Genomic DNA, 20,897 nt, shown 5'->3' with positions numbered 1-20,897 from the left:
CCTTCTCCCGAGGGACTCGGGGCGGTGTACAGAGGAAGGAAGGTATACAGACCGAACAATAAAATAATAAGAAACACTAATGAACACAAACTGGGACCCCAATTAACGTTATCATGCCAGGCCAGCCTGCTGGAACAGGAAAGTTTTTAAGTCGCGACGGAAGGTACGGAGGTCAGGGGCCATCCGGATTTCGGTTGGTAAGGTGTTCCAGAGGGCTGGCGCACCCACTGAGAATGCCCTCCCCCTGGGGGCCACCAGCCAACATTCCTTGAGCGGTGGCACCCTGAGGAGGCCCTCTCTGTGGGAGCGCACAGGACGGTGGGGTGCTGACATCGGCAGAAGGTGCTCCCGTAGGTAGTCCGGACCCATGCCATGTAGGGCTTTGAATGTCATTGTTAGCACCTTGAACTTCACACGGAAGGCAACCGGAAGCCAGTGCAGCGCACGGAGGAGAGGTGTGATATGGGAGTATCGGGAGGCTCCCAAGAGTGTCCGTGCCGCCGCACTTTGCACCAGTTGAAGCTTCCGAGTGGATCTCAAGGGCAGCCCCATGTAGAGAGCGTTACAATAGTCTAGGCGAGATGTCACAAGGGCATGGGTGACTGTACGTAAGGAATCCAGGTCCAGATAAGGCCGTAGTTGGCGAACTAGTCGAACCCGGGAGAAGGCCCCCTTGGTCACAGCTCCAATGTGGTCTTCCAGGGAGAGCTGCGAGTCTAGGAGGACACCCAGGTTGCGGGCCCTATCAACAGGGGGAAGTAACTTGTCCCCAATGTTAAGCAGTGGGACGTTCTGAATCTCCTGGCTTGCCGGTACGTACAGCCATTCAGTCTTGTCCGGGTTCAGTTGAAGCCTGTTTCTCCCCATCCATTCCCAGACCGCTTTCAGGCAGTGGGACATCACGTCTAGGGCATCACTGATATTGTTAGGAGTTGAGATAAAAAGCTGGGTGTCATCAGCATACTGATGGTACCCTACTCCAAAACTGCGAATGATCTCACCCAGCGGTTTCATGTAGATGTTGAACAGGAGAGGCGAGAGGACCGACCCCTGAGGGACTCCGCAAGCGAGAGGCCTCGGGGTCGACCTCTGTCCCCTGTCAGCACCGACTGCGAGCGACCCTGGAGAAAGGAGGAGAACCAACGCAGAACCGTGCCTCCCACTCCCAGTCCCCTGAGGCGTCGCAGCAAGATACCATGGTCGATGGTATCGAAAGCCGCCGAGAGGTCTAATAAGACTAGGACAGAGGAATGGCCCCTGTCCCGGGCTCTCCAGAGATCATTCATCAGAGCGACCAATGCCGTCTCCATGCTGTAGCCCGGCCTGAAACCCGATTGGTACGGGTCTAGATAAACCGCTTCATCCAGGATCTGAGGAAGTTGGTGCGCCACCACGCTCTCAACAACCTTCGCAAGGAAGCGAAGATTGGAGACTGGACGAAAGTTATTCAAAGAGGATGGGTCCAAGGTGGGCTTCTTGAGGAGAGGTCTCACCACCGCCTCCTTCAAGGCGGTGGGGAAGTGACCCTCACTCAGAGAAGCAGAGATGACCGCAAGGAACCAGCCTCGTGTCGCCTCTCGAGCTGCATAGGCCAGCCAGGAAGGGCACGGGTCCAGTAAGCATGTGGAGGAGCTCAACCTTCTCATAATCCTGTCCACTTCCTTAGGAGTTACAGGATCAAATTCTTCCCAGATGACGTCGACAAGACTGTCCATGTCTTGTTCTTCCATCTCAGCCCAGTTGGAGTCCAGACCAGTTCGAATCCGAGCGATTTTATCCAGCAGATATTGACCAAATTCCTCGGCTCGACCCTGCAAGGGTTCCTCCCTCACCTCTTGGTTTAATAGGGAGCGAGTCACCCTGAACAAGGCAGCCGGGCGATTATCTGCGGACGCGATGAGGGTGGAAAAGTAGTTGGATTTTGCCACCCTTATCGCAGCGAGATAAGACCTGGTGAGGATTCTTAGTCGCAATCGGTCGGATTCGGATCGACTGGACCTCCAACGGCTCTCTAGGCCCCGTCTCCGACGCTTCATCTCCCGGAGCTCCTCGGTGAACCATGGGGCTCGCTGGGATCTGCGCCGGGTCAGAGGCCGCAAGGGTACAACTCGGTCCAGAGCCTCCGTGGCTGCCTTTTCCCAGGCTTCCACTAAGGCTTCCGCCGAGCTGTGAGCAGGGGGTGCAAGCGAGTCCCTAAGCGCTGCCTGGAACTTATCAGGGTCCATTAGGCGCCTAGGGCGGTACCATCTGACTGGCACCGTGCACCCACGGTGGGGGGTGGCAAGGGGGAAGTCTAGCCGCAGGAGGTGGTGATCGGTCCATGACAGGGGCGTAATAGTTGTGGCACCCCCACCGACATCATCACGCCACCGTCCAGACAAGAACACCAAGTCTGGGTTGTGGCCTCTCTCATGAGTCGGCCCAGAAATTATTTGCAACAGGTCCATGGCCGTCATGGAAGCCATGAACTCCCGAGCCAGTTCGGACGATCCTCCCAGGGACGGTAGATTAAAGTCGCCCAAGACCATGAGTCTTGGTAATTCAACCACCAACCCTGAGAGGACATCGAGTAGCTCGGGTAGGGCCGCCGCTGCACGATTAGGTGGTAGGTACGCCAGCAGCAGACCCAACTGCGCCCCTGGGCCGAATCTCAGTAGGAGAGACTCACACCCGACCATCTGAGGGACGGTGGTCTCTCGCGGGCTAAGGGATTCCCTGATGATAACTGCCACTCCCCCGCCCCTCCCATGAGCCCGGGGCTGGTGCAGTACCTGGAAACCTGGCGGGCAGAGGTCAACCAGAGGAACACCCCCCTCTGGGCCCAGCCAGGTTTCCGTGATGCAGGCCAGGTCCGCATGCTCACTCTCCACTAGGTCACGAATGAGGTGAGCTTTGTTAGCTGCGGACCTTGCATTCAGGTAGACCAGCCTTAGCATGGGAGGGTGCGCACCTTTGCTCCCGGGTCCTCCGGGGGAGAACAGAGGGTCGGAGCGTCTCACCGCCTGTACAGAGCGGAGATGACACTCCCGGTGACGATACGGCCCTCTGTCTGTGCACCTTCTGCCATTCCCCACCATCCTAGGGATGGGACGTTTGTCAGTACGCCACTGGGTGTTATCGGCGACTGGTCCTCGTTGTACGCCGTCGCGAACGGCCGTGGGCCTGGCATGCGTTATGGTGGCTGGAAGGCGTGCCTTTCCCGCGCAACCATAGTCTCCTCCCTCCCCCCTCCCTAACCCCACAAAAAACTTAACTAAGAACTTAATCAGGGGCCTCTTGTTGGGCTTATGCTGGAGGCCCCTGACCCTGCCCGGCCATCTCTCAGAGGCCCAGTGGTTGGGCCCGTCATCAAGATTGGATGTGATGCAGGCGGGTCGCACCCAGGAGAGTGGGGAACCCCTGAGGGCGTGCAGTGTTAGGATTGCCATATGAGTATCTCTCATTTTGACCAGCAACTAAACGATAGTTGTCTCTATAGAAGAGAATATTTATAGCTCAGGACTGAACTGCGGGGTCCTTAGCACTCTCTGAGCTTGGTTGTTATCTTGAAAATGTTTCATTACCAAACTACGTAACAACATCAGTGATAGTATGGAGTACGGTTTGCTCTCATTTTATATATTAGTGGCTTAACCTACCAGTGTTGATGGGAGTGATCTTAGTGGTTCCTTGATTGGTCTGTTTATTGTTAGCTTGTTTGAGTAGACAAAGAATCTAACAGTAATACTCAGACATTCAAAACAATCAGACAAACTAGCTAACAGTAAACAACAGATCAAGGGATCACCAAGACCATTCCCATCAACACTGACACTAGTATATAAAATGAGAGCAAACCACACTCCCTACTACCACTGATGATGTTACCCAGATTGATAATGTAATGTCTGCAAGAAAACAACCAAGCTCACAGAGCACCAAGGCCCCTGCAAGACAGTTGATTTGAAATTTTAAGCCTAGATTCCACGCTAGATTTTCCCACTTATTCACTCTCCCCATAAAGGAAAAAAATAATGAAGGAGCTTCAAGCACAATCCCAAAAACCCATTCATCTGTCATGGTGTGGAAGGACATAGAATTTTATGATCACTTCCAATAATTTATATTACATTGTTTATATGTTTTATCAGTTTATGTTGTACATTTAGGTCCCCTTAAAGGCCATGAAAAGTTTGTGCAGCTGGTATCAAGCTCTCAGCATTTCTCACTTTCATATATTTTTGTAATTTTTTATTCTCTCATCAGGGAATCAAGTGGTGACTTTGGGATGTATCCAATTTATTTGCAATATCAATCCTTACTGGTAAAGTGTGGATGATCAGCAAGATAAACAAATATATTTACTTTTGTTTGTTGGTATAATATTTTCTTCCACTATGTTTCTCAGCCCCTACCCCTGTGAATTCAATAAATATCAAGTTCTGGAAAAGCATAAATGTTAAATTATTTTATCAAATTGTCTGTGCTGATTTCATAATGTTTATGCCCATGTATAAAAAAGGATCAGATTTGTTTTTTTTCAAATGCAGATATATTAACTAAACTGAACTATAAAAATTTGTTCTGATATTAGAGTATGTAAATTCAGCAGATATGTAATACCTTTCTTTTTTAAATTTTATTTTTTTTAAATAAACATCCTAACCATTCCTTTTTTTCCCCTTGTGGAAAATTCTGCATTATGTTTGAATGTACATATATTTTTGCATTTCTCATAGCAGAGGAACAGATGGTTAATTTTTAACTGCTTCAAACAAACACATTTGATCTTGGAGTTGCTCTGAATTCATGTACAAACATCACTCCCCTATGACAAAGCTCAGCACATGATCATCACTTCCTCTGTTGCTAAATTATGCTGCAAACATGAGTATTTCAGCTAAAGTAAACATTGCTCAGTTCATCCAAAATGCTGACAGATAGTTACAGCTTTGATACTTATGTAATGAACCTGGAAAGGAAGAAAGGGCAGCCATCTTTCTTAAATGACCCCTAACTTGCTGCATGTTTTTATAACAGAGGTGCAAAAAAAGATGTCCCACAGAGACCCCCTTCAGAATCAATGGCTCATTTTGCATTTTTGGAAACATATCAGAGGAAAAGCAACTATGTTGGACAAAGCCTTAAATTAAAAACATTTATCCCATATCAAGAATAAGAACTCGCATTTTCTGTTGAGAATGCAAATAATCTAGTACAGGGATAGGCAACCTTGGCTCTTTTATGACTTGTGGACTTCAACTCCCAGAATTCCTGAGCCAGCCATGCTGAGGGGAAAGGGAGAGGTTTCCATGCTTAGCCATGCTGGCTCAGGAATTCTGAGCCAAGGTTGCCTACCCCTGATCTAGGAAGTGATGGGTTTTGGCTGGGTCCAAAGTGGGAGGTGCTATCCTTTTTTCTTCACTTTTTCTTTCCACTCTTTTGTCTGTTCTTTCTCCCCGCCAATGGCCTAAGCAATTACTTTTACTTGAGGATTTAAATGTCAGGATGAAGACAGCATTTAAAATTAACTGAGGGACAATAATAGTAATGATGATGATGATGATGATGATGATGATGATGATGTTGGAAGGGGTCTTGGAGGTCATCTAGTCCAACCTCCTGCTCAGGCAGGAAACTGTATACCATTTCAGACAAATGGCCGTCCAGTCTCTTCTTAAAAACTTCTAGTGTTGGAGCATTCACAAATTCTGGAGGCAGGTTGTTCCACTAATTAATTGTTCTAACCGTCAGGAAATTTTTCCTTAGTTCTAGGTTGCTTCTCTCTTTGATTAGTTTCCATCCATTGCTTCTTGTCCTGCCTTCAGGTGCTTTGGAGAATAGCTTGACTCCCTCTTCTTTGTGGCAATCCCTGAGATATTGGAACACTGCTATCATGTCACCCCTCGTCCTTCTCTTTATTAAACTACACATACCCAATTCCAGCAACCATTCTTTATATGTTTTAGCCTTCAGTCCCCTAATCATCTTTGTTGCTCTTCTCTGTACCCTTTCTAGAGTCTCAACATCTTTTTTACATCGTGGTGACCAAAACTGAATGCAGTATTCCAAGCGTGGCCTTAGCAAGCCATTGTAAAGTGGTATTAACACTTCACATGATCTTGATTCTATCCCTGTGTTAATGCAACCTAGCACTGTGTTGGCTTTTTTGGCAGCTGCAGCACACTGCTGGCTGATATTTAAGTGATTGTCTAGGACATTTCACTAAATGTTTCTTAATTTAATGGGTCTGCTTAAGTCCTTCTTTCCACCTTTCTGTAACAGATTTTCAAAAGTTACTTAAAAAAAACTTTCTTTTTTGGAAAGATCTTGGTTTTCAAAGGCCTGATTTAGGCAAATAATTTTTAACCATCACTGGCTTAATTATTTCTAAAGCTACAGTTTTGTGGGCATGCTATTGTTTGTTAAACAATTTAAAAAGTTTAATGTTATTTCAATCTTTTTACAAAAAACACAAGGTAAAAATATTTCAATATAAATATTTCTACCCATGATATTGCGAGAATGTGTGACACAAGTACATAAATAATTCTGCTACTTGTAAAAAATTCCCTTCTCTAACTTCTCCATAAATCCTGAGGGAAAAACTAAAAGGTACTAGTGGAAATTTCCAACCCACAATCTTCTAGTAAGTCGAAAAACATTCTCCAAGTTAAATATTCCTGTTCCATTAAATTAAATTAAATTAAATCTATGCCACATAATGGCTTTCTTCTAATAAACATAGTATATAATTTGACACTTATTTTGTTGACATCATGGAGTGCAATACCTCAGTGGTTAAAGATGTTGAGCTTGTTAGCTGAAAAGTTCCCATTTCTTGCCCCAGCTCCTGCCCACCTAGCAGTCTGAAAGGATGCAAATGTGAGTTGATAAATAGGTACCATTTTGGTGGGAAGATAATAGTATTCCATGCCCCTCAGTGTATAGTCATGCTGGCCACATGACCAAGGAAACATCTTTGGACAATACTGGCTCCCTCGGCTAACAAATGGAGATGAGCACCACCACCTCCCAGAGTTGGAAACAACTGGAATGGGGAAACTTTACTTTTACTTCTGTTGATATCAGTTGGCAATACTAATATGAGGCAAGTAGGCTATGAATACACATACAGAGACAGACAGACATGCATACTTATACAAAGCAGCCTGTGCATTGCCTATGACTTTTATGTAAATTACCCAGAATCTCTGGGAGCCATGTAGTATATAAATATAGTATTAATATAAATGTATAATATACACAATAGTGTGAAATACGTAGCTACCAGTTCTTTAACTTGTATTGGCCTTCCTTATTCTTATGATTTATCATACAATCAGCCAGATGTTTAGATTCGGAAGTTTTATCCAACTACTGAGTTTTATCCACCTATCGAGTCCCTTCTCTGGCAGATGTGGGAAAATTATTATTTTGCTATGAGCTTCTGTGGATGGAAGCTAAAACAAATGGGCTTTCCTTATTGACTCCTGTAAAATGAAATAGGGTTGAGTCACATGAGGGATAAATAAATTCTGTTTAACCTGTAAAACTTTACTTTAAAAATCGAAGGCCATCCTTTCAAGCCTATGGAATGCCCTTGGCCAGTTAGCCCAAACTGGTGCCTTTAAACATGTTGGATTACAATTTCCCATAATCCCTAGCCAGCACAAACAATGAAAGGCCAAAATATTGGAAGGGTATCAGATTCAGAAAAGCTGAAATATATAACATTCAACAAATGATGAAATGAACTCTTTATAATTAGTGCAAAGAAAGTTACACAAAAGTACATGTTTGGGTCCATTTAGCCCAGATTTAATTTTTCAGCTTCCTAGTATTAAATCAGGGGCTGTTTTACATTTAGATCCACATCATACCACCGAGACATAGGACTATCTTTTTTTTTCCTAATGCCCATAATAATTTCTTGACAGTCTCTCATTTGGCCCAAATTAATTAAATGGTTATTCAATATGACAGGCAGGAAGCAAGAAAATCTATTACAGAATAGAGAACAATTAAATATAACAGAGTACTATATTGTAATATAATACTGTACTGAGAAGGACTTGTATCCTACAAAATTCAGGCTGTCAGCTAGAAGAGGACAAATATTTGCTGAGCCAAAGGTTAGGATTAACTGTAATGATCTACATGTTAAAGGAGGAACACTGCTGAATTTGCTCTTGATGTTAAGAGATATTTAAAAGTGAAACAATTTTCTGGAAGGGGAATAATCAACTCTTCTTTTTTTAAAAGGCTGAAGTCTCCTTTAAGCTGAATTAGATTCTTGCTGATTTTATGGAGACATACATTTAGTTACCTTGGCAACAATTGGGAAATAATTTGCCATTTCCTTCTTCCAGGAAGGTTTTTTTTTAATTTTAAAAATCCCAGTTTAGCCTATAACCCTAATATTCCTTGAAGACCTCACATATAGATACTAACAAGCTGCTTTGCCGCTGAGCCCAGACAATGCCTGTCTCCACCACTAGACATCTTTAGACAAGGCTAGCTTGTCATCTAGGAGGTACTCTAGCTCTGAATTTCATGTGTCAAGCTGATTCTATGAGATGAATGGAGAACAGAGCTGCACACTCATCACAGCTTCGCAAGAGCTCCACAGGAGAAGGGCAATGTGTCTACGGAGGCCGAGGCACTTCAGGAGAAAGAGGTTAAAGGAATATTGTTTCTCCACTCTTATACACAACTAAGAAGTGCAGCCAAGCTCTCCATCAGATTGAAGAACAGCATTTCAACCTCCTTTCAAGTTAATGTCAAGTGAATCCATCTGATTAACATCCTCCAGAGAGAAAAAACAAAAACCAAGAACATATACTGCTTCTTGAGTTACTATTCCACAAGCCAATTAGCATATCAACAAAGTATATTAGTCTTTACACTGCTACGGAGTGTTTGTAATGTTTTTGTTGCTAACAATAAGTAATTTTTTATATATATCAGTAATCGGTAAGGAACCTGATCTACATGCAGGTTTTGTTTGCTTGGACCCTCAGAATCTCTCTACACCAGATCACAGAAACTCAGACTGTACAACACAATTTTGCTTTCTTTTTATTTATTTGCTAAAATACCCAGCAATGTAGTTATCTGACACTACTAGGATTAATACATCTATTTGATTTTAAATCAATCCTCAAGGGATGGGTTTCATCAGAAGGGTGAAAATTTTGACAGAAACCCTCTGGTAACATCATTGTCTAACCTCAGTGCCCTCTGTGTAACTCACAAGCAGGCTGTTGGCTTTTTTTAAATTTTATTTTAATGCAGCCTCCGGCTACAAACTTTTGCCTGCCCATGATCCAAATGACATCTCAAGACTTGAACAGAGCCATTTTGTTATGTAAAATGTCTTGTTTCCATCCCACATACTGTACGTTGGGGGAGGGGAGGAATTTTCAATCAATGCATCTGACTCAAAACATTTTGTATATCTTTTGAGCAAAGTTTGAGTTAGATGCAGATTGAAAATCCAGTCTGATGTCATTGAACACAGAAGGAAAGGTTTTACACATCTCATCCGGGTAATCATTAGGGCTTTTTTTTTCTTCAGTTATGAAACAGAAGCTTCAGGAAGAAAAGAAAAAAACAAAAAACTACCTGTCTCTCACCACCCTGTATTTCCTCTCCATTTGCAGCTCAATTGTTATTTTCCTAAATAAAAAAAATCCATGGAACTCTGTTTATTACACAATTTGTCTTTCAATATAACTTTTTCCTAGACATATAATGCATTAAAAACCCACACTAGATCAGAAAGAAAGAAAGAAAGAAAGAAAGAAAGAAAGAAAGAAAGAAAGAAAGAAAGAAAGAAAGAAAGAAAGAAAGAAAGAAAGAAAGAAAGAAAGAAAGAAAGAAAGAAAGAAAGAAAGAAAGAAAGAAAGAAAGAAAGAAAGAAAGAAAACCACAAATCCTGGGATTTCCGAAGGGAAAGTAGCTACCAGAAAGCAAGTAGAGTTATTATCATACTGTTATTATCTTTTTGGCTCTTACATAGGGGGAGGGAGAGAGCATCAATGCTCTCTATAGAATGTTTCTGCATAATTCAGAACGTGTGGAAATATATCTGACATTAAAAACAACTAGTGTTCCTGTCATAATTTCTTTTTCTGTTCCTCCCATCATCGTTCCCTTTCAGTTTGATTAGAAACACCTGTTTTTGATTCTCCCAACCCAAAACATTTAATGAAATTTTCAAGAAGTTGGGGATACTTACATAGAATTTAAAAAGTGTATATTAATGTTCCCTCTTTCATTGTAAAATCATTTCTGGCTTCTCAGACTTAAATCCCAAAGGAAGATATCACAGGAAAAATCCTTATGTTAAGGTTGTGGGATTGTTTCCTTTTTTTAATATTTTTTTTCCAGACTGGGAAATGTGGACAGCCAAGGAGTTTTCAGAGTTATGGAAAGATGTGCAGGGAAATAAACTATTTAAGAAATAACTTTAAAGTAGTTTCCTATAGCCATATCAAGAGATAGATTTAAGAGGATTCCAAATATGATAAATGCAATTATATTAATTGTATATTACGCCTGAAATTGAGGGCAGATTTCTTTAAACAAATCTTCTCAAGGTGGATTATATGAACTAAGCATAATGTATGATGCTCTTAGTCTATAGTGAAGAGAAAGATACCCTTGAAATGTTTTGTTTGCATTTCATCTATGAGCAGTTCAATGAGACTTTATGACCGCAGAATGACATAAAGTTCTATTAAGTGCAATAGAAAGGAATGTGGTTAACACGTTTAAACCAAAACATCATCAGGATGCAGGAGTTGACAGGAGCTGAGGTGAAAACAGGAGCTCACCCTGTCGCTTTGTGCTTAGGTCTCGAACCCAGACTGTCAGCTTTCTAGCCAATAAGCCCAGAGTCATAACCGCTGAACCACTATGCCAACCTAAAGAAATTAGACAAAATTTCTTTAGGAAAAAAAGATACAAGTATTTTTTGCAGGTGAAGAATGGCTGATGAAATTGGACAACAGATTTTGGTAAACAGTTAATATAAAATGCAGCTCATTTTGAGTTGCTTTCTGCAATTCCTCACTATTTTCCCTTGCCAAACGGCCAATATCATAGAATACTGTAGGAGCACAGAAACAAAAGAGTAACAACCAGTGTTTGGGAGGTGACAATTTTGAGATTGTCATCTGAGATTGTCCACAAAGAAGATGACATCTGTGATGGCTGGATTGTCATTTTGCAGCATTGGTGGGATCTCTCTTCCTACAACTGCTTTTGCAAAATACATACCTCAAATATGCGAAGAACTTTGGCCAAGGCTCCAACTTCTTCTTTGAGGGAAAAAATCAGAGAGATTGCATCTTTCTGGGAAGTGTTCTCTTCAATGTACCTGGATTCCTATATAATAAATATGAAATTAATTACAAGGCTTCGGTGTCTGGAAACTAACTGCATCTACTCTAAGTTCTAAAATGGAATCTGGCTAGCTGTTTTACACTCTATTTTTCCAAGTTTTTTTTATAACTCGCATCCACCTTAGTTCACATATAAGCAGACTGATTAAAAAAAGGTTTTTTAAAGGTTAAATGTCTTTAAAATGATAGTTCTTGCCATTGGCTTGTTTCCTTACGGATGGGGGAGCAGCCTCTACTGCCACAAGCTTCATAAAATTTGAATTGCACAGACTATATACTGCGCAGGAATGGAAGGAGGTTGTTGTGAAGCGGTAAGTTGAATTACTCCATTTGTAAGATGTCCCTCTGTTCTTAGGTTTGGCAAACTAAGTTTTTTACAGCAGTGATGATTAGAAGCTTGCTTTTTTAAAATGCACAAAAAGTAAATCTAATGTCTACCTCCTCCTTCTGTTTTATTAGTATTGCCAGTCTTCCTCACTACTTTCTTAAGCTACATGTGTTGAGTCTTGAGACAAGAGAACTTCTTGTTAAATATCCTATACTTTTCCCAGCACATATCATTTCTGGCATTAATCCACTGGCCCAGATCAAGCCTATGAAGCTCATGAGGCGTACTTATTAAATGTCAGACAAAGGTTCAGCTAGAACTATTCAGTGGCTCTTGGTAAACAGAAATGTCTGTTTTCAGTAAATGTTTGTTACAAAAAGGAAAAAAAAATCAGCTCAAACCATTTTGGTTAAACTCTTCATGTTGGAGAGCAAATTGCACAGTTGATATATTCTAGGACTAAGGTGAGAAAAATATCTTGACACAAAAATAAAGTTCTTTATTGCTTCATTGCTACAAGCAATCTTCACAATTAAGGAATTGTGAAGAAATTAAGCACATCCAAAGACTGGGAGGAGGGAGGGTTATACCCTCTTATGAGGAAAATTTTGAACAAGTCCAGAGTTACTACGTTTATCCCAGCAGGGCACATTTGATGTTTTGTACATCCTTTATTTTTATTCTTGGAAAATCAGGAATTCATTAGTGGATTTCACTGTGGTATTTGTTTAGTTCCACTTTACTTAATATGGAAAAACAGCTTTTTTAAAAGAAGCCAGAGCAAAGTGATAGCGTCCCATCCACAAAAGCCATGGAACTACTAAACTGTTTGAAGAATAAGAAACAACAGCAGCTAAAAGTCCGTTAATATTAAATATTTCAGTTCAGAGACTATCCGAGCTGAAGGAAGCCTCTGAAATAGGGACAGTTCAATGCAACTGACAAGTAAATCTGCTATTTGTTTCCATAGTCTAGGTACATAGGAAGAGACTGAAGCACCTTCAGGTTTCTCTGCTTTCAAACGCATCCAACTGTTAGATAAACCTTGATCTAGCTTATAACTCCAAAGACCAGAATTATGCATGCTACAGTATTCCCTGTGATACATTATGAAAACAAAAGTTGAATTTGAAGGACAGTAGGAAGACTACTGAAGCCTTCAAACTTGCTGTTGAAGAATATTCTTGAGAATATTGTGGGTGCACCCAAGAAAACAAATGAATCGTCAAACAATTCAACCCAGAGTTCTTACTTGAGACACAGATTACCTAGGCTGAAATTATTCTATTCTGGACACAGTATGCAAAGATCTAAGTTTTTGGAAAATGTTGGAATGCTAGGAAAGACGGAAAGAAAGAAAAGAAGGTGGCCAGTAGCAATGTGATTAGGCTGTTACAGTAGTGATCAGTGCACCTTTGGAAGACCTGAAAGACCAAGTTAGAGATAAATTGTCATGGAAAAATTTGTGGATTCATTAAGAGTTGAAAACAACTTGATATAATCACTTAGTGTTCTAACTTTCATATTACACTGAGGCCGGCATTCACCAGATTTTAGATATGTTTAGCTATTGGTGATAAACAAATACATTTGTGAATACTTGCTTATACTGGGGAAAGAAACGAAACATTGCCATAAAGAAATTGGATGACATTATTTTCTTTCCTCCAAATTCCTTTCCTCACAAATTCAAGGATCTGGGGTTTCTAATTGTAGATATGTTTTGGTGTCCATGGTTAGCATACGATAAATATTTCTATCTGTCACGTAATTCATCAAAAATATCATTCACCAGGACCCATCCCCAGATTCTAAGAAGGCTGCATGATATATTATGCAGTTAGTGTGGTTAGTGTTTAACTGCAGTTTCTTAACATGAACATATATTTTAAATCTCAATGTATAGAAACTCTGTAGGTTAGACTTAACATACATTTATATAACTTATTTATTTGTTGTGGGAAACATTCTCATAAATCCCTAACTTTCTCCACAGTTGCTGAAGTAAACATATATTTATCATAATACAAATTATTCATAGGAAAATCTATGTGGAAAAATTGTTTTGCCTGCAAATTGATTCCCCTTTCCTCTGTTCCAGAACAATTAAAATAAAATGAAAATAAAATAAAATAAAATAAAGAAATGAAATAAAAAATAAAAGCATATGTAGGAATAGAAAGATAATGACATATTAGCCTATAACTTTTTACCTTGCTTTTGAAGGCATAGAATTGAAAGTTGCATAACTAGTCACTGCAACATCATGCATTCTTTAAAAAATACACATTAGTGTTTATTTATAACATTTAAATAACTTCATAATATAATGGACTTACTTGGAAAAGATCTCCATTCATGTTGCTGGCCTTTTAGGGTTTTTTTTTCCCCCAAGCACTAATGAACAGTATTTTTCCTAGAACTTGAAGATATGAGCGATTTTACAGTGTTTGCAGGATCTTCTGCAAACTATGAACACACATATTTAAAGCTGAGTTTACTACTGAAGGCTCAACCCCTCTTTTGATCTCAATTCTTTGGCAGAGTTTGGACAAAGGGGGGGGTTTCTTCACACACCCTCTACACCACCCCCTTCAACTCTAAAGGCATCACGGTTTGGCCATGAGTTGCAAAAAACCAAAAATGGGCTCTTTTGTTCTTCTACATGTGCTTTCTGTTTGGATGACAGCATGAATTATTTCTTGTCTTCTTATGGTTTGCATTGTGCAACTCTGTAATTTCAGTTCTGGAAATATTCCTTCCTTACCTACATGAACCAACCATAACAGTGCTGCTTCTTGGTAGCAATACCAGAGAGGCTTCTGCAGATACTTTTTAGATCCTAAATGGATGATCCAACCAAACAGGATGTCCAATTCATAGTTTATTCATATTTATTTCATCGTGTTTATATTAGAGGGAGAGAGTCTTTTATTGCCCAATCCTGAGGCATGCATTCAAATTTAAATGGGGGCAAATTCCCTGTGAATAAAACCACAAAATTAGCAAGAACATAAATTATATTGTCCACATCTTGACCTGCCTGTCTTCACAGAAGTAAGAGTATCAGATTGCTAAATTTCACAAGATTCCTGTCACTTATTTTCAAGTAATCAAACATAAAATTGTAGCCAACTGATAATGAAATGAAGGTACTTTCAGTTCTCCCCATGTTTTCCATCTGTTTGTACAAATTGCTGCAAGAAATGAGTTCAGTGAGACTCCCAAATGAGCAGGTAGAAGCAGTGCAGACTTCTTAAGCAGGATGAAATAGACCAAATGAAATCAGGACATATTGATTGCAACAATCACTGAAACAGCTTCCCAATGTCACCCTGGGCCATTATGAAAGACAACAACCAGCTCCCCCAGAGGCAGTAGTGGGAGACAATGAGAAGCAAGTGACAAACTATGACCAAACCCTGCAACTTAAGCTTTTGCAACAAGATACAACCAAGTAGAACAGAGATGGCCTCATGATATCAGTAATACTGTTGTCATTTTTAAGCAATCTTGGTTTGCAGCAGACCCCTATTTTCTTAGATATCAAAAACCAAAAAATAATATAATTTAATTATGTGCCTGACATTTGTACATGCCTGGGACACTAGATTTCCCAGTGAGGATTTTTGACTGGGATCAAGCACGATATTAATCTTTTTTTAAAATAATCCACCCTTTATTTAGTTCTCCATTCTCCTTTGAATACTTGTGGCTCACAATTTTAATTATTTGTTAATGCTGGCCTCTGTATAAAGCTTGTGCAACTGTAAAAACAGGATGATTTTAATACAAAAGACAACGTGTGGATGTTATATTCAGGGAATGAGGATAAAGCCAGTATTTTTCTATAAATTTTATTAAAAACTTTAAAAAGAAAATAAAAACTAACCAAAATTGATACATAATTTAAAAAAAGGCAAAGAGAAAGAAAGGGAAGGTATAAAAAATAGAAAGAAACTTCAATTTCCTTGTAACAAATACAAGTGATTAAAATTTAACTTTTGCTCTATGGTTACAAAAAGGCTGTCTTTTTTCTATTATCTAATATTTTCTAATCATCAAAACCATAAATCAAAAGTTTGTTTTCCATTTCATGCAAAAAGTTTATAAGAAGTTTATAGTCAGCAATAAATATATTGTATTGTCTTCTCTGTAATCAAAGAAGTCAATTTAGCTATCTTTGCAAGTTCCATCATCCTCACCAACCATTCTTCCATTGTGACTAGTGCCAAACCCTTTCCTCTTTCAAGCGTATAATAATGTTGCTGCAGTTATTATATTTTTAATTCCATTTTTAATTCCATTTATATCCCGCCCTTCTCCGAAGACTCAGGGCGGCTTACAAGCTTAGCAGTAGCCTTATATATAAAAACAAAGTTCCATTACTTTTTTCTAGCTGCTTATCCATTAATCCCAAAATACAGGTCTTTGGTTTCAATTGTACATTACTCTTTAGAATCTTCTGAATTAGTGCATGTACTGAATACAAAATTTTCTGGGGTTTTTTACACATCCACCAAACATGCTAAAATATCTCTTTAGGATAGATAAAGCCAATTAATGGGGACATGGCACAAAAAAAGAGTTTGCTAGGGAATATTTCTCTCGCTATGGGGGGTGAACTATTACCCCCCGTAGATAGGGCTCGCAACTTGGGAGTCCTCCTAGATTCACGGCTCACCCTGGAAGACCACATAGGAGCTGTGACTAGGGGGGCTTTCGCCCAGGTTCGCCTGGTGCGCCAGTTGCGGCCCTATCTAAGCCAGGATGATCTATGCACGGTCACTCATGCGCTCGTGACCTCTCGACTAGACTACTGCAACGCTCTCTACATGGGGCTGCCCTTGAGGACCACCCGGAAGCTCCAACTGGTACAGAATGCAGCCGCGAGAGTTGTGTTGGGAGTCTCCCGATACTCCCACGTTACACCTCTGCTCCGTGAGCTGTATTGGTTGCCAGTTGCCTTCCGGGTGAGATTCAAGGTACTAGTAATGGTGTTCAAAGCCCTACATGGCAGGGGTCTGGAGTACCTGAGGGAACACCTGCTGCCGGCATCGACTTCCCTCCGCCCTGTGCGCTCCCACAGAGAGGGCCTCCTCAGGGTGCCACCGGTCAGAGAATGTCGACTGGTGGCCCCCACGGGGAGATCCTTCTCTGTGGGCGCCCCGGAGCTATGGAATCAGCTACCGGTTGAGCTCCGGATGGCACCCGACCTTCGCTCCTTTCGCCGCGAGCTAAAAACATACTTTTTTGAACAAGCTGGCCTGGCCTGATGAGGGGATGGGGGGGGTTGTTATTGTTATTTTATTAGGTTTTAAAGATGTATTTTAGTATGTGGGCATTTATTTAATCTTGTTTTAACTTTTGTAGTCTGTATTTTTATTCTTGCCCTGTTCACCGCCCTGAGTCCTTCGGGAGAAGGGCGGTATAGAAATATTATTAAATTAAATTTAAAAAATTAAATTACTTACATGATTGGGTGCAAGTAGGGAGAGGCCCTCAAGTCTTAAGACAGACTGTGAAAAGGGACAGCAATTCCAAATTGTATTCACTGGTAGTTCAATTTGTATGTAGATACTGGATTGCTACATCCTATGATGCTAGAGCTACAATATGTCCCATTTGTACAGTTTCGGGTGTTCATAGACACGTAGGTGGCTACTCTGACCAGGAAGGCCTTTACACAAATTCATCTGTGATTTATTATGTATTTATCAAATTTTGAAACCACCCATGTCCCTCAACAGAGGAACTACCTGGAACACGTGGCTTAGGACAGTTGGTCATCGTGTATTTGAAATTATTGCAGTGTGACTTTCCCTGAAAATAAGACCGGGTCCTTTTTTTGCCTCCAAAAGAGGCACCAGGCCTTATTTTCGAGAGGTGTCTTTTCCACAGTCTCACCTCACGGCTGTGGCACCAACAGCCCCAACAGCCCCCTTCTTCTGTGACTGCCACTCGCGCGCTTCACCCCTAGCCTCCATTTTGCCGTCAGATTCTATCCATAGCTCAGTTCTTGGCTTCAGAGACCTTTCCAGAAGGCCTCTGAAGTCAGAATGCAAGCTGGTGTTGATTCATGGGAGGTATGGCTGCAACGGTAAGTGGGTGTGTGGCACGTGGGGCAGCTCCACCCCACCCACCCTAACTTGATTTTTAGGAGTGCACCTTGCCCCCAAAACTAGGGCTTATTTTTAGGGTAGGACTTATATTAGGCCCATCCCCCCCAAATCAAGCTTTTGCCGTATTTTTCCATCTATAAGACGCACCCTTGTATAAGACGCTCTGGCATGCGAGTTTATCTGCTTTCTCTGCAAGTTTCTCCGTGGAGTGCTAACAGCTGAGCCGGCAAATCCGGAAATACGGCTGGCCAACAATCTTGCCCCTTCCCCCCTCCCATTAGTGGCAAGCCCACAGGGGCTTGACACCTGCACCAGGCGGCATAGCAACCCACACAGGCATGCCCTGGGCTGCGGAGATTACCATTATTTTTCCGTGTATAAGACGCTGCACTTGTATAAGACGCACCTGATTTTTGAACAGGGTGTTTGCAGGAAAAAATAGCGTCTGATATACAGAAAAATACTGTATTTTCAGGGTAGGTCTTACACAGTAGTTAAGAGCATGCTATGGCACATGCACATCACCTCTGCTTTGTAAGCTGTACTGGTGTACCAATACCTGTAGGTTTCCTAGTACAATTCAAGGTGATGTATAAAGCCCTTCATGGCATAGGCTGGTTATTTGAATGGCCATCTATCTTCCATAGTTCTTTCCTTCCTAAATGATGACACAGTCAGCAAGCTTTGCATACTATCAAATAGATAGTATCACCTGATAGGGGCAAGGAAATGAACCTTCTCTATTTCAGCACCTGCCCTCTGCAAAGAGGCCTCCACGATTTGCATAGCCCCCACTTTGACCCTAAAACCTGGTTCTTCCCACAGGCCTAGGATTAAAGTAGTTGGTGAATTTCTCTGTTTTGATGGTGCTGGTACTCTTTTTATGGATACTTTTTTATATGCTCTCTATATTATTTTACTTTAACTATTTCACGTTAAGGTAGACCTAGACAAGCTATTAATTAATTTAATAAGTAAGTAACATAAAACTATCTTTCTAAAGGTGTCCTCTATTTGAAAAAGTATTTGAGCTGTCCAAATTTAAAAGAGAAATAACATCAGACAAAGTCTTCAAATTATCCATCTAGGTGTCGGCCTTTTGCAAGTGGGGGCACAGTTGGATTGTCAGGCGGGAGAGCTGAATGCTTGCAATGGCTCATACATGTCTTCTTCTTCCTAAAAGGATTGTTTTGTCAGCAGATGGCACTCTGTCTACATGAGTTTACAGAAATCTCACTCTGGCATTTTCTTTGCTTTGAATACGTCATAGAGCTGGAACCGATGCAAATAAACAGCATCAGACAGGGCATGAATACAAGGAACTGCAATCCCTCTGCACCTGTAACAGCACCTGCCACTCTCTTCACTCTAGTTAATTGAGTCAATGTGGATTGGCTCACTGCAACATCCAAGTGCCACCAGTTTTCAAGCTTTTTGATCAGTACACAAACAAGCAACACTTAGCAAGGCTTTTGGTCAAAGTTATAAACACAAGAGGTTAGTTAATACTGAATGGTGCTCAGTTTTGTCTACACTGGTTGGCAGTGGTCCCCTTCTAGGGTTTCAGGCATATTTTCCAAATCACCTTGAAGGTACAAGGACCATTCTTCAGAGCTGTTGTGTGAAAAATATGAGGGGGGCACACCAATTACTGTACTGAATGAAAATTTCCCATACATTTGACAGACACAAATATTAGCCTGGGTTAATTTTAATCAATCAATACATGAACAGGTATAATGTTTTTGATTCACTTATTTAACTGGGTTCTTTGTATCTAAGTTTAGGTCTTGTGCGGAGAACAGATCTCATTTTAGGTCATATTTATGCATAAATATTAAATATTCAAAGGTGTTCACAAACTTTAAACCACTGTATATCAACACAGAGTGGGTTCATATAACAGATTAACAGATATAGTGCTTGTTTGTATAATACCCAAACACCTAAACAAAGTATTATGGCTTAATATGATAGTCTATTAAATGAGCTATATGCTATATTGCATACCACTTGATTCTTCAGTCTTATGGTACTGCACAATTAAGATCAAAATGAAATATACCTAAAACGAATCAAATCACATTTCAATGATAACATTAAAATTAAACTAAATAGGTATCCAGTGACCTCATGCCAACTTCCAAATGAGATGGGTGGCTCAAAAAATGTGAAAAATAAAATAGAAATGAATGCCTTTCTGCACAACTTCTTCATTGAAGTTTTCTTGAATCTCAGAAGAAAAGGAACCATTCACATCTCTGACAGGAGGCTGTTCAAATGGGTGGGTGCTACCATAGAAAAAGATGCATTCCTTACTTTCCCATGAGGGAGGAAGCTGCAGTATGTTCATCTAAGGCACAGGTCTGCAACTCGCGGCACCGGAGCCGCATGCGGCTCTTTCAGCCATCTCCTGCGGCTCCCAATCCTCTGCCATGTGCAATCCAAAAAAAAAGTGGGACTAAAAAACTTCAACCAATCAATTCAAATATGCAGGGTAGGTGCATATCTCACCTTGGCTCCACGCTTCAGTCAAACCCTGTTCTGCACATGCGCGCATGTATGCGCATGCGCACACTTTTTTGTGGCTCCCAGTTTTTCCTTTTGTGAGGGAACCGGTTCCGAGTGGCTCTTTCACTGTTTCAGGTTGCTGACCCCTGATCTAAGGCAAACACACCAGCTAGGTGTGTTTCCACCTGAAGAACTGTGTAATGGAATGTGAGAATAACCTTCGGAGACAGGAGGAAGATCCACAGCCTATCTGAGACCATTCTCAGATAAGACAGATCTGAGTCCAAAGCTGGAATGGGATTGCAGAAAGTGTATCAGAAGGGACCCTACATAGTTTCTGGAAAGCAAAGGCAAAGGGAAAAATGGCTTTCAGACTTGCAAGATTCTGTTACTGTAACATTCGTACTCATGGTTTTAGTTTTCTATCTTGTTTATTACAAGGCTGACATATAAGTACTCAAATGGCAAGACATGTAGGCCTTTGTAGGTCTATACCAACACTTTGAATTGTACCTGTAAACCTATTGGCAGCCAATGCAGCACCCA

At 41.1% G+C, this 20,897-nt stretch overlaps 1 protein-coding gene across 1 annotated transcript in view; it reads right to left on the bottom strand.

The window, feature by feature from the left end:
• Nucleotides 1-14,233, bottom strand: part of PAH (phenylalanine hydroxylase) — a 42,470-nt gene extending 28,237 nt beyond the window's left edge. The window contains exons 1-2 of the mRNA XM_081330262.1: nucleotides 14,058-14,233; nucleotides 11,266-11,373 (exon numbers count right to left, since the gene is read on the bottom strand). Coding sequence (XP_081186388.1) covers nucleotides 11,266-11,373; nucleotides 14,058-14,078 — 129 coding nt within the window. The 5' untranslated portion in view covers nucleotides 14,079-14,233. The remainder of the gene's footprint in view (nucleotides 1-11,265; nucleotides 11,374-14,057) is intronic.
• Between the last annotated feature and the right edge of the window lie 6,664 nt (nucleotides 14,234-20,897).

Source organism: Vipera berus, assembly GCF_964194415.1.
Source record: "Vipera berus genome assembly, chromosome: 6".
Lineage (NCBI taxonomy): Eukaryota > Metazoa > Chordata > Lepidosauria > Squamata > Viperidae > Vipera > Vipera berus.
Note: the sequence above shows the minus strand (reverse complement) of the source record. Positions and strands in the feature narration are given on the sequence as shown.